The 13986-nt window shown below is 44.8% G+C and overlaps 1 protein-coding gene across 1 annotated transcript in view; it reads left to right on the top strand.

Annotated features, from left to right (window-relative positions):
- MTHFD1L (methylenetetrahydrofolate dehydrogenase (NADP+ dependent) 1-like) overlaps positions 1-13986 on the top strand; it is a 157557-nt gene that overhangs the window by 14887 nt on the left and 128684 nt on the right. The window contains exon 8 of the mRNA XM_006768722.2: positions 7803-7914. Coding sequence (XP_006768785.1) covers positions 7803-7914 — 112 coding nt within the window. The remainder of the gene's footprint in view (positions 1-7802; positions 7915-13986) is intronic.

The raw sequence follows: 13986 nt of genomic DNA on the forward strand, positions 1-13986 counted from the left end.
CCACCGCTCAGGGAGAATTGCCCTAGATTTGCAGATACCCTCTTCCTCACCCTAATGAGAATTCTCATTTGTTCACCCTGATGCCAAAAGCAGCCCGAGGTGAGAGGCTGTCTCACACTTAGTCCTTCGGAGGCAGAGAGGTCCCCTCTCCAGGGAAGAGGGTGTCAGGGACTCAGGCTCTGTGTGAGCAGGCCTGCTAGCGCCCCTAACTGAGAGCCGCTTCTGCATCTGTGTGAGACACAGCTGGACCACGATGCGAAGACCTCCGGCTGTGACGAGTCACGTCACTTCCAGCTGCGTGTATAAGAAATAATCTAGGAATAAGAGAACAGTCTTGTTTTTCTCTGAGGCTCGCCTTTCTCCTCTTTCTGAGCACAGAGACCCTCAAAACCAGAACTAACAGGTCTTTCACATTTGAAGAGTCCGAGTGTCTTTTTTTTTGAGCAAAGCTAAATTATCACAAAGTCATTCCCAGTTTAAATTCAGAACATAGCATAGCTTAAAAAAGACTTTAGAATGAATTGGAAAACTCTAAATATATTTGTATTATCCACAGGAAATCTTATAAAAAGAGTAACTGCTTTTTCAAGATAGGAAAGACAGTGCTGGGGTCCAGCCCCAGCGGGTCCAGGGGTTCCCAAAGGTGTGGACTGAGTTAGTGAAGAATGGTTTACACTCTCTTTAGTCTCCGTGGATTTTCCTGTGCCTGGCTGAGGCCACAGAGAAAAGATCCTGAGGCAAGCTGAGCCTTTATTTTATAGTCAGAGGTGAACAAGGTGATGGTTACCACAGTTACACTGTTCTTGTGAGTTTCACTTGTTTTTGTTCTTGTGAGTTTCACTTGTTTTGACCATGGTTATACTTCCTGCACTTCCTCAGCCCATTAGCTTCCCAGATAAGATCTAGGGAGTGTTACAAGGTCAAGCCTAATTATGCTAAGAGGACTGTGCCCTCTAAGCTGGGAATTGTTTGTGACTTTGCCAACAGGTCAGTCCAAGGCTTAACCCTATATCAGCTCCCCACAAGACAGCTCTAGCTGGTTTGGCTCAGTGGATAGAGCATCAGCCTGGGGACCGAAGGGTGCCGGGTTTTATTCTGGTCAAGGGCACATGCCTGGGTTGTGGGCTCCATCCCCAGTAGGCGGCGTGCAGGAAGCAGCCCATCAGTCATTCTCTCTTATCATTGATGTTTCTATCTCTCTCCTCCTCTCTTCCTCTCTGAAATCAATAAAAATATATTTTAAAAAAAGATAAGAAAGAAAAAAACCCTAGGTATTAAACTGGACTAGATTAGTGAGTTACATGACAAATCTTTTTTTTAAATATGTTTATAATTGTTAATGCATTTGTCTTTTAAATCCTGTAGGTAATAAAAAGTGTAATTATAAACCAAAAATACTGCAATACTGGCCTTCCTGGAGATCTCTTTTTCTTCATATGGCTTGGAGTTACAGTCTAGTGTCCTTTCATTTCAAGCTGAAGGAATCCAGTTCACACTTCTTATAGGGCAAGTCTAGTGATAGTGCACTCCCTTCGCTTTTATTAATATGCAAATGAATTAACTTCTTCCTTGTATATTTGAAATACCGTTTCGCTGGATATAGAATTCTCAATTGACAGGTTTTTTTCCTTCCAGCACTATGTCATTCCTCTGTCTTCTGGCCTTTCAGGTTTCTGATGAGCAGGGTAACTTTTTTAACAGGAGAGGTTACACTTACTAGTAAGCTAGTAGCATATTGTAGGGGCAACAGTGGTGGCTGACATTAATCAGGTTAGTGGTTACTGTGAACCACGTACTATCCTTTCCGTAAATTTTCTCACTGATTCTGAACAGTCATCCTGTTAGGCAGGAGTCTCATTCTCCCCATATCACAGGTGAGAAAACCGAGGCTCCGAGAAGTAAAGAGACTCTAAATATCTACCAATTTAAACTGATGGAGGTGGCACTGTCACCTGTGTTTCTAGTCACTGCCCCATGTCAGCTCTTATTCCAGGTAATTGCATGAAGTCCAATCACTAATGTTTAAAACCCCGAAGTCCCTGACAGCTTGGGTGGGGAACATCGGAGAGACCAAGACCCAAGACATTAGACTTGTGTTGAGTTTGCCGTTGTTTTATGCCAACAGTTAATAATCCCACAGACACCCCTTTAAGAGAAGGAAGCTGAACTAGGCTGAGGCCTGGGTTTGTCACCACCCCTCCAGGCTCACTCCTCAGGGCAAGAGGCCACCTTACTGGGGCAGGGTGGGGAAGGGGGTGCCCCCTGGTCAGGACAGCCTCATTGCTGTTGGCCTGGGGGGAATAGCCCCTGACCCCGGGACGCCACAGATCTTGTGCTGAGTCAATACCAAGGTTCCTCCGTGTTGTGTGACCAGGTGACCTGAGTCATGTAGGCCCTGCGCTCTCTTTGATGAGTTCTGAATAGTATTCAAGGTCTTTTGTGCCTTTGGTGTCAGCTCTTGTCCTTCCACTGCTGCTCCTGCCTGAGCAGTGTCTGACTTATCCACACCACCACTTGTCAGCAAAGGCAACAGAGGCCCCAAGAGTTACAGGACGTGGCATGCAGAAATCTCAATGTGGGATCCAAGGTTCAGAATCGGAGAGCGTAAATGTGTCGGGAAATGCCAAGCTAACTTCCCACAGCCACCTCGGTTTGCGTTAACTTCAGGGGTCGTAGACATTGAAGCCCGTAGTTAGCAGCATAAATGTAAATCACGAGGGCTGTCTGCCTCTGACACGTGGCTTGCCTCGTGTTGCTCTGGGAACTGTCACGTGGGCAGTTCTTCATTCTTGTGCTCCATGGTTCTGAGTCTTTGTCTGATGAGGTTCCCCCTCAAAATACATGCACACGTAGGGTCTTTGTCTCTCAGCCTGGCTTTTGTATGTCCTAGGGTGTGAGGAAGGGAATTATTTCTGGTGCATGATTCAGAGTACATCCATTACTAGATTGGAGGCTGCATTTCCCTTTTATCATCTGTTATAACTTAGGTGAGTGTGAAGGTCACTGAAGAGGGATTAGCTGTCTTTCCTATCATTTTAGACACCAGAGAATATCTCCGATATTCTCTTCTCAGACACTGAGCAGTAAATATGTTGCATGGTGATGTAAGAGGTGAATTCAGGAACATTTAGGAAAAGGAAGGTCATTTATTAGCCTTGGGGGGGGAATTTGGTAGATAAGTGCTGTAATCATAATCCCTCGCTGTCCACTTGGCTTGTCGTCCTTCTGATTTATGAAATAACCATAAGGTAGGTCTTAATTTTAGAGGCCAATAATCTGTTCTACTGATCACGGAGGAGAGTGGAAAAAAGAAGCTTACCCAATTCCTGAAAGGAAAATTCTCCCAGGATGAGATCACTTGCTGAGCATGAGTTGGGGGAATTAGCTTTTGCTGAAATTGTCATTCTCGTATCTTGCCAAACTATTGCAACATCTGAATGAAGTGGTTTGACATTCCTATTTTAAAATATTTCCGCAGCTATTTTAACATTTTTTTGATAGTGTGCTTAAATTTCAGGGAATTGTGGCTAAGGGTCCGTAGGTACAAAGCAATAATCCTATACTAGAAGTTCATTTAACTCAAATAAAGAATTAAACATTCTAAGTGAGAATAATTTATGTAGAAACAGAATCTCTGCTCATGGAAACTCTGCCCGAATGAAATCTTCATTTGCGGGGAACACAGTCCACTCAAATGGCAACGGTTTCCCCGGCGTGGATGCCAGTGCCCATTTCCGTCGTGCAGTCACTGACGAATTCCTAATAGCCAGAAATGGGTTTCTGTGCTTTTAGCTAGCTTGGTCATTGGGCCTGTCTCAGACCTGTCAACCACACCCTTTCCTCTGAGCCGGGGCCACACCACAGCCACCATTTGTTCCTCTTCACTTACCATTGAAGGGGAGTCCTCCCCAGGATGTCCTTTAACCCCCTTTCTTCCATCCTTCCTGTGTCCCTCGGAGCTCTTATCCAAACTGCTGGTTTTTACTACATCTGTATGTTGAGGGATCCCAACCTGTGTCCCCCTCCTTCCTGACCATCCCCAGCTCCAGTCCGTCTCCTCTTTCAGATTTCAGTATCGCACTTCCTCAACCTCTCCCCCCAACCCCCTAAACCCATTCCCCACCCGGCTTCCAGAGCAATCTTCCTAAAACATGTCTGATGGTGTAAGGGCAACCGTCTGACCGCTACTTGTCGGTTACCAAGAAAAGGGCAGCAAATTTGGAAATTTGGCACTTACTGGGGAAAAAGTGACATTTCATTAAAAAAGAAAAACACCTAATTTTTTAGGACTGTGCCACAAGATAGTGAAGGAATCCTAAAGGGGCTCATACAAATGCCTCTTAAAGGGGCTCACACAGACCACCCTGGGTCCCGGTTCATTGAAAGTGAAAGAACAAGTGAGGGCCACCTCCCTCCCGTGGGGCCCCCCCAGCCGACACACAGGGCCTGATCCAGAATGCCGGTGTCTGCCGAGACGTTAAATACCAGTGAAACGGACTTTCCAGTCTGTGTGGGCAAGAGAAGTGGGAACTGAGCGTTTATTCGTTTCTTTTCCTGACCAGAGGTCTGCCCTGCCCGCTCCATCTTAAAGCTGCAGCTCTGCCCGCTGAGGCAGGGACTTTATTTTTAAATCCTCGGCGGCCTCAGTGTCTGCCCCAGGTGGCCCTCGAGAATGGCAGGTGAAGGAGTGTGTCCACTCAGAAGCCTGGGTCTACACCTTCCTGAGTGAGTGGTTGTAGAACCCTGTCTTGGCTGGAGAGGGCACCTGCTGTTGGATTTTTTTAAGTGCTGGTCTTCATTTTGAACTTTACTTACTGAACTCTGCTGATTACTTGGGAAGAGAATAGAGACAGCTTTCCTAGTCCCAGGCCCTATAAACCACAATTCTTCAAAAATATCTCTCATCCTTTTTTTTAAAAAACCCATCCCAGGTTCTGGCATACAGTATGAGTAGTCCTCACACCATAGATTTTCAAATGCACCCTTTAGAAACACATCGATAGCAGAAGGCTAATTCTGTCTTCTAGCCGAGGAGGGTGAGGGTGTACTTTATATAGTTTAAATTCTAAAATGCATTTTCTTGGCTAATTGCAAAATTATGATGTTCCTTATAACTTTGCAAATCACATCTTTCCTCCCTATCCATGTTCTGACACTCACCCCTCCACCCCCCTTCAAAATCAACGAGTTAAAGAAAAACATATTTCGTGTTATCTAAGCCCTCCGGCCCGCCCCTAGGCTCCCATATGCTCCGCGTTAAATGTCTGCATAGCTGCGTCTTGCTATTGTTTTAACATTTGGTCTAATGCCTGGGGAGTGGGCGTTCTCTTTAAGCTGCTTCTACTCAATTCTCAGCAGAGAAAGCAATATTTTGTTATGAGGTAAAGTTTCAAGCCAGGCCCTGGCCAGGGTCTTCCCCACGGGGGAGGAGGAAAGTAGGAGCTGCCAGCGCGACGATAATTCTCCTTGAATTTTAGCTCATTAAAAATCTCCCCTGGTCCTTGGGGGGGTTATTTATTGATGTAAGCATCTAGCACTTGTCCCTTCCAGAAAGAATTAGCAGCTATGATGTGATCATCGCTAAGGGAGGGGGTTTTGTCCTTTCTCTGTGGGACTAGGTGTCCCCAGCTGCTGCTTAGCACAGCCCATGGCAGCGCTGAGCTTGGGTCCGGAGGCCAGGGGTCGGATGAGATTGCCGAGATTTATAGGTAATGAAAAGAACAGGTTGTATCGAAGACACCACGTGTAGGAAACGAAGTGTTCTTGGGGGACTTGTGTGAACCTGTGATCCTTGTCTTTTTCCAAAACGAACATTTCAGTCTTGTACATGTTAACTGTTTAGAGATGTTTTACCGTGTTCTGTTTTTGCTGCTATTGTGCATGAAAATAGAGCAAAAATGGAGTTTCTTATCTGCGGGTCCTTTTCAACAGCGTGGAACCTTTGTGTTTCTCTTGAGACTCACTGTAGTTGAATGTCTGCCCTGGTGTGCAGGTAAAGGAGGAGGTGCATTTTCTTATTCAGATGTAACATCCTCTTTCCGTAAGAACACCTTTCCCCCCGAAATATAACATCGCCCGAAAGTCTGGCTGCTTTTCAGATCTATCTGTAGAGAGCACGTGTGGCATTAACACACCAGATTGTTGGTAGTGTTGGCTTTAAACATCTTGATTTCGTCTTGCAGCGTTGTGGCCATGGAGCATGAAGAGAGAATGGTTGTTTCAGCAGGGACTTGTCTTTTTAATGTGATTCATGCACTCGATTTGCCGAGAACCATTTCAGTGAATTCATTCTTCTTCCTGTGCCTTAATGAAGTACGAGACTGGAAAGCACAAGCACTGTTTGCCTCATTAGTGTTGCTCAGTGAATGTTAATTCACTTGGTCCTATTTGCATGATCAGACTGATCTTGGCTCTTTGAAAAGACATGCGTTTACATTGTTACTGTGCTTCTCCTGTGCCGGGAGCTGGGAGCTGCCCTGGATCTTGGCCATTTTGCTCATGAGCCAAGTAGGACTGTCATGGTTTGCTTCCCTTCGCTGCCGTCTCTGGTCCCAAGAGGCCGAAGAGACTTCAGCTGACAAGGTCTCTTGCCCAGAAGGTGTTACAGACTCTCAGGTTGAGGGGCTGGCTTAGTTCTCCGTCGAGATCATCAGGGATCAGCCTGTCCAAGCTGAGAGTGGAGGAGGGTGTGTGGAGCACGGTTGTTGCCCGGGTGGTTGGGGGATGGTGGTGGCAGGGCATTGAGTCTCGAAAGCAGAGGGCAGGCAGCTGCCCTCTCTTTCTACCTCACAGAGGACTCTAAATAAGACGTATAGTAGGGATACTTACACTTGCTGCACTTCCGTTTCCTTATCTACTAAATGGATATAGGAACGCCGCCCTCACATATTTGGGGTATTCAGTGAGATGTTGGCAGCACCGAGTGGACATGTGCAGGTGCAGCCATTTCCCCCCAAGGTTCTAAGATTCCTTCTTGCCCTCTGTCCCTCCACATGCAGATCCAGTTTCAGATCCTCGGCTGCTTCCTTGGTGCAGGTGGTCGGTCGGTCACTCTTTGGTTGAGCTCAGAGCCACCCGCTTACCCCACCTCTAGACATGACCTTCCTACCCGACACATTCCTCCAGCACTGTGTTGGCAGAATTCAGACAGAACCGACGTGATAAATGTGTTCTGTAGTAGTGGTTTCATTCTTTCCTTTTTCTTTAAAAAAAAAAGAAAACCCAAAAGTTTTTCACGAGACTAACCAAGGCCTCAAGGAAAAGGAGATTCTTTCTTGAGCTTTTGAACATCCTTCCGTACGTCTAGTACAAGCTCCACATGGCTCTAGTTTTGATGGTTCAATGGTACAGGCCGGAGGCCCCCTGCTCTGGTCACATCTTCAAGTGGCCTCAGTACAGCAACCCCTATGTTCCTCCTAAGCCGCTGTGTGACTCAGGGTGCTGCCCACCCCGGCACCCCTTCCGTCTCCGCCTTCCATCGTAGTTTTCTTTGGCATCGCCCTTTTTGATGTTGCAGTGAGCAGTGAAAACACGTAAATGACAATAAAATGCTATATACGCTGGAGTGACGACCCTGGAGAAAGTGCTGGTCTCCTTTCCCCTTAGGATATGATGAACACATTCTCAGTACTAACCAACCTGAGCTGCATCAGCCAGTCAGTCCGTGATTCTGTCCGGGTCGTCAGTGCGGAGCCAAACTTGGGAGCTGCGATGGCCTATGACGTTCAAAGCGTTTGACGTTGATCGCTCGGCATGTCTTTAGTCCACTGATTGAACCCTGTGTGGTGTTTTTCTTTTTCCAGCTTCAGGAGGCTGACATTGTGGTCTTAGGCTCGCCCAAGCCAGAAGAAGTTCCCCTGTCTTGGATACAACCAGAAACGATTGTTCTCAACTGTTCCCACGACTTGCTATCAGGTAAGCGTGTTACAGTAGGTGCCGGGCTGCTGATGAAAAACAGGTGTGATTGTTACAGAGCACGTTAACCTTATTCAAAAGGGCATGTTCCCGAGATGTTTGCTGGTCAGGGTCAGTCTGCGTGCACAGGAGAGGAAGCTGAGTGTTGGCGTGCCCACCTTTTGGGTCACTGACATGGGAACCACATTGTCCACCAAAGAGAAGCCAAGAGGCCAAGTGCAGTGGCCGCCTCCGCCTCCTCCCCTGCCGGCCTCCAACGTCAAGCAGTCAAGCCAGCTGCGGCCTAAGGCAGACCATTTGTACGTGTGTGAGGCCCGCTAGAGAGCGTGGTTTCCGCGGCCTTTTAAAAAGCACCAGAATCCTTCCTTCCAGACAAATCTCAGCCAAACCTCAACATGAAAACAGTGGCCAGGAGGGATGGAAAATGGAGACGAGCCCTCGTGTCTCCCAGGTTTCCCTTTCAATGAACCCCCTAAAGGCACCTCAGAGCAGTGTGAAAGTCCCCATTACAAACAGGGGTGGTGTCAGGATTGATATTTGAAGGTGTTTCACCAAAGCATCCGGGAATGCCGGGTCACACCAGGCCCACGGGTAGGGCAGCTCACGCTGTGCCAGCACCAGGGCACCCAGCCAGGCGGCAGTAGGCACAGGGAGGCAGGAGGTACCCTTCTCTCACTCAGAGAGAGACACTGAGGCCGAGGAAGCTCTGGCCACACTCAGCCCGCCTCAGGTCCCTGAGTGACATGTAGATGCAGAGATACTGCCAAAGGGGGGGCGAAGGAACCCTCCTTCCTTGCTACCTGTGGCCTCCAAATCTCAGCGTGAAGCGAGGGAGTCTCCTGAGGGCCTGGAGGACAGCGCTGTTTTCTCCAGAGCTGGGCGGAACTTGGGCCAAAGTCCCCTCTCCCATCTTGCCAGTACTACACTGGGGTTCTTGGTGTTGAAGCCTTAGAGAATAGTATCCAGGAGAAAATAAAAATAACTTCTGACCCAGTCACCTCGACAACTATTTTACATATTTCATTCAAAAAGCATTCAACATAATTTTATGGGACATATAGAATGAAAAGAAAGTATATGATATGAAAAGCATTATTGACATTCATATAACTTTCTTCAGAGAGAAATATTGGATCTTCCCCTCCAGGAAATGTGGCTCCTCTCAGAGTTAAGCACTCAGATTAAAAACCCCTTAGGCTGAAGCGGGTGGGGTGGACTGGGGAGGGTAAGGGAAGGTAGATGCTCAGGAATTTCCCAGAATGCTTGCGTACTCAGCTCTTGGGTGAAGAGCACATAGATGAAGGCAGCTATTAGGTACAATACAATGTGAATTGGGATTTATGGCTTTCTTTTTCTTTTTCTTTTTTTTAGCAAACAGAAAGGATCTTCTAAATAACTTCTTTGAAATAACTGTAGTCTCTGGATATAACTTTTTTCCCCTGAAAAAATAAATACCTAGCCCATAAAATGGTAGATGGAGCAGATCTGCCCCTCTCCTCAGAATCCTTGTTGGAAAGTCAGTTATGACATTACTTTTTAAAATGAATGTTTCTTTGTATAATATTTACTTGCAGTTTTTTTATTAGAGTTTATATATTTAGGGCAATGTTTTCATAACTCTGGCTAAATTATGGGATATACAGAATGAAAAGAAAATAATATGATATGAAAAGCATTGAAGGAGAGTCTACTTCCATCTACTTCCATATTCTCTCTCCCTTTTTTAAAAATATACTTTTATTGATTTCAGAGAGGAAGGGAGAGGGAGAAGGAGATAAAAACATCAAGGATGAGAGAGAATCATTGATTGGCTGCCTCCTGCATGCCACACACTGAGGGATCTAGCCCACAACCCAATTCCCAGTCATGTACCCTGACTGGGAATCGAACCATGATCTCTGGTTCATAGGTCAGTGCTCAACCACTGAGCAACACTGGCCAGGCTCCCTCTATGTTCTTTTAGAATCCCTCTGAGACCCATGATTTTATGAAGGTGACATATTTTATTAGTGAAACTTTGCCTTATTAATAAATTTCTTTTTAGGACCTTCATTTATCTGGTTCAGTAGTAGTTTTCTTATTGTTTTTGCATGCCCAGAGTCCAGAATAGTGCCTGACACATTGTAAGTGCTCAGTTAATACTGAGTACTGGATGAGTGAATAAATGTGGGCTCAGCTCAGAATTGCACTTCGATTGCAGTTTTAAGTTAGCTGTAGATTTAGAGACATTTCCTTGAATTTGTCTCCCACCTAGAAGCAGGACTGGCAGGGCCGAGTCAAAGATGAAAAACACTGTGCGGCCCTAACGGGTTTGGCTCAGTAGAGAGAGTGTTGGCCTGTGGACTGAAGGGTCCCAGGTTCGATTCCGGTCAAGGGCATGTACCTTGGTTGTGGGCATATCTCCAGTAGGGGGTGTGCAGGAGGCAGCTGATCGATGTTTCTAACTCTCTATCCCTCTCCCTTCTTCTCTGTAAAAAAATCAATAAAATATATTTTTTAAAAAAGAAAAACACTGTGAGGATGAAATAGATGAACATTTTCCAGTCTGCACTGTTTACAATAGCATGCATTCCTCAGTAGTCAAAGTTTTCATCTTAACAACTTTGAGTAGTATGAAAATTTAATCTATGAGTAGTAAATTGGTGGAAGACCCCCTTTTATATAATCTTTCCCCTTTGAAAAAAAATGAATAGACTTTTTCAATTATTATTAAAAGGAAAAATGCTTTTATTTAAACTCAAGAACAAAAGAATTTTTAATAAACTTGTGATTGACTGAAGGCAGCGTTTTTTAATGAAGTTTTTATGCTTATCTTAATGGTACAGGGTTTCCCTACTCTCTCCCTCCCTGTAAAATTAGATGGGGTATGGTGATTTACGATGAGGTACTTCAGTAGAGGCATTTTATTGAACATCTGATCTCTGGAGACGTTTTCCTGATGGTTGACATCCTAGAAGCAGTGTTCAGAAAACAATTGCACCTTCTTTGTTGGATCTGTTCACTCTTCTATAACTTGACTCTATTTAGATTTAAAACAGGGACCAGCCGGCATGGCTTAATGGTTGAGCATCGACCTATGAACCAGGAGGTCACAGTTTCTGGTCAGGGCACATGCCCAGGTTGCAGGCTCGGCTCCTGGTGGGGGTGTGCAGGAGGCAGTTGATCAATGATTCTCTTTCATCATTGATGTTTCTATCTCTCTCTCTCCCTCTCCCTTCCTCTCTGAAATCAATCAAAATTTATTTTTATAAAGAAAAAAAAACAACAGGGACATGGCAATGTTCAGTTTCCTAGTTATAAGGTATATTTTTATTAAAAAAGTTATTTCAAATTATGAAAGAAGTGGGCTGTGATTCTGTAGTGCTATGCTTGCTAAAGCAAAACTATTTGTACCCCAATATTAGGGCTTGTTTCCTGATGTACCAAACGAGACAAAGGAGAAACGGGTGTATGTCTTGGGCCCAGAGAACAGTATGAACACAGCAACTTTGTGTTTTCATAAAGTTGGGTCAGAAGAGTTTATGGCATCATGTTAAGCAAACATAACTGTTGTTAGTGTGGAGTAGGGGCCGACCCCTGGGCTGCATCCCAGGGCTCATGCTAAAGAGCTGAGGGGTCCTGGGGGACTGAGCCTTCCCACTTAGGAACCTGAAGGACATATAATAGAGAGGGAAGAACATGGAATTTGGGGTCAGCATTGATCTGCCTCAGAGATGAGAGTTTTTTGGTTTGTTTAACTCTTAATGCACTGTATTGATAGACTTGGGTGACTTTGGGCAAATAACCTAAGCTCTCTGTTCTGCATTGTCCATTCATTGTCCTTGTGGGCACGAGGGGAGCAAGGCTGTTGGGAGGAATGAATGAGATGCCTCCTCATGGGCCAGGCCTCTTTCATGGGAGCGGCCAATAACGGCCCACCTTCTCACTCCATTTCATTGTTGTCACACCAGCACACAGAATAACTCACATCAGCGGAATGAAAGTTTACATGTGAGAAATCAAGCACAAGGAAGGAAGAGTTCCAATGAGGTTCTGAGGATGTAAGAACGCAGCTTTAGAGAAATTGGGCATGTGTGTATTTTAATGATTATCCTATTAGAGTTGGAATGTGTGCTTATGACTTTTGAAGTTTAATTCTAAAATCCATTGTATCTATTACCATTTTCCTTAATTTTTTCTTTTTCCTGTTTTTTTTTTTTTTTAGGAAATTCTAGATGTTTTGGATCTACCCCTGAGATATATTTTTGCCAGTTGTTTTTTTATTTCAAAATTTAATTAGTTCTCAATACAATGTATTATTTAATGCTTTTCTTTTATTTTTTTTTTTAAATCTCAGCCATTTAGAATAAACAAGTCTGTATCAATTTTTTCTTAATTTGGTTTCAGTGACTTCAAAAGGACTGCTTATATAATTAATACTAATTTTTTAACCCTTTCTTTGAAGATTCTTACATTGTATTCTTTTTAAAAATAGTAATACAAGTTATTTGATAGAGTAGTTCAGGTGTTTTAAGTGAGAAATTCTTGAGCATAGTCACAAAAATTGTACTGAAATTTTATTTATTGCCTTTTACTGTTAATATATTTAATTTAATACATTAACTTAAGTTGATATATTTCACTTAAAAGCTGATCATGTTTTTTTTGAACAGTTCATCTTTACTAATTTGTAGTTTTTAGCTCTTTCTATTTTCAAACTTTCACATAAATTTTTTGGTGACTTGTTCTCCTGGGAGGAGGAGAAAATATCTAGAATTCAGTCTATGGGTTTATACAGCGCATGTTTTATAAGAAGGGTGCCCTCGTCCAGATTGCAAAATAAGCTGAAGCATTTCCATGTAACCGAGATGGCAGGGAGACTGCAGAATGCCCCATGGCCCCTCCCACTTATTTATTATGGCAAAATTCCCAAGTGGCCTCAAAATAGCTCCTGTCAGAAAAGGCCTGTTTTGATTTCCAGGGAAAGTACTGTAACACTTTAGCCTTAAATTTTCTTATCGTGGAAAGTTTGGTTATTACAATACAAACTAGAGGCTGGTGCATGAAATTCATGCAATGGTGTGTGGGGGGGGGGGGCTCAGCCCAGCCTGTACCCTCTCACAATCCGGGGCATTCCTCTCGCAATCCGGGACCACTGGCTCCTAACTGCCTCTGTGTCTGCCTGCCTGATCGCCCCTAACAGCCTCTGACTCATCCCCCACACTTGGGATCCAGGCTTTTCTCCTCCGGGCAGCCGCAGGCAACCAGGACCCGGGCTTCCCTCCCTCTGGCTGGTCGCAGGCAACCAGGACCTGTGCTGGCTTCGCCCGGGCCAGTTGCAGGCACCTGGGATCCCAGGTGGCTTCGCCCAGGCCCCGGCTTTGTCAGGAAGGACCTCTGGAATGACGTCTGGAAGACATTTGGTTTATCCGGTCTAATTAGCATGTTACCCTTTTATTAGTATAGATTACAAATTAAAGGCTGTCTTTTAAAGTGATTCATTGACTTGTCCCTGGAGGAGCCATGAGTGAATGGGGAGTGTTTAGTGGAAGTGAAAAGACCTGTTTGGTTTGGGATGGGACACGGGCTGGACTCACAGGCCAGTGTAGACAGCCCTCTGGATGGGGGCACCCTCCGTACAGGCAGGAGTTGAGATAATGATTTCCTTTCCCTATTCTCTTCAGATGAAATTTATTAAGGATATATTCCTAATTTGTCAAGTTACCATCTTAATTGCTTTGAATTCTCTGGACTCAGAATTTTTAAGTTAGTTTTAAGATGCATCAATCATACTCCAAAAGAAAGTTGTTCGTGTTAGAAATTTTGTGAAGTATCAAATAGCACAGAAGAAAGCGACAGTAACTTTTGATCTTGTCACCTTGAGATAACCATCTTGTATTTTTCCACTAAAAAAGCATTACACTTGCCGAAACCGGTTTGGCTCAGTGGATAGAGCGTCGGCCTGCGGACTGAAGGGTCCCAGGTTCGATTCCGGTCAAGGGCATGTACCTGGGTTGCGCATACTTCCCCAGTGGGGGATGTGCAGGAGGCAGCTGATCAATGTTTCTCTCTCATCGATGTTTCTAACTCTCT

The sequence above is a fragment of the Myotis davidii genome, unplaced genomic scaffold (assembly GCF_000327345.1).
Source record: "Myotis davidii unplaced genomic scaffold, ASM32734v1 scaffold1323, whole genome shotgun sequence".
Lineage (NCBI taxonomy): Eukaryota > Metazoa > Chordata > Mammalia > Chiroptera > Vespertilionidae > Myotis > Myotis davidii.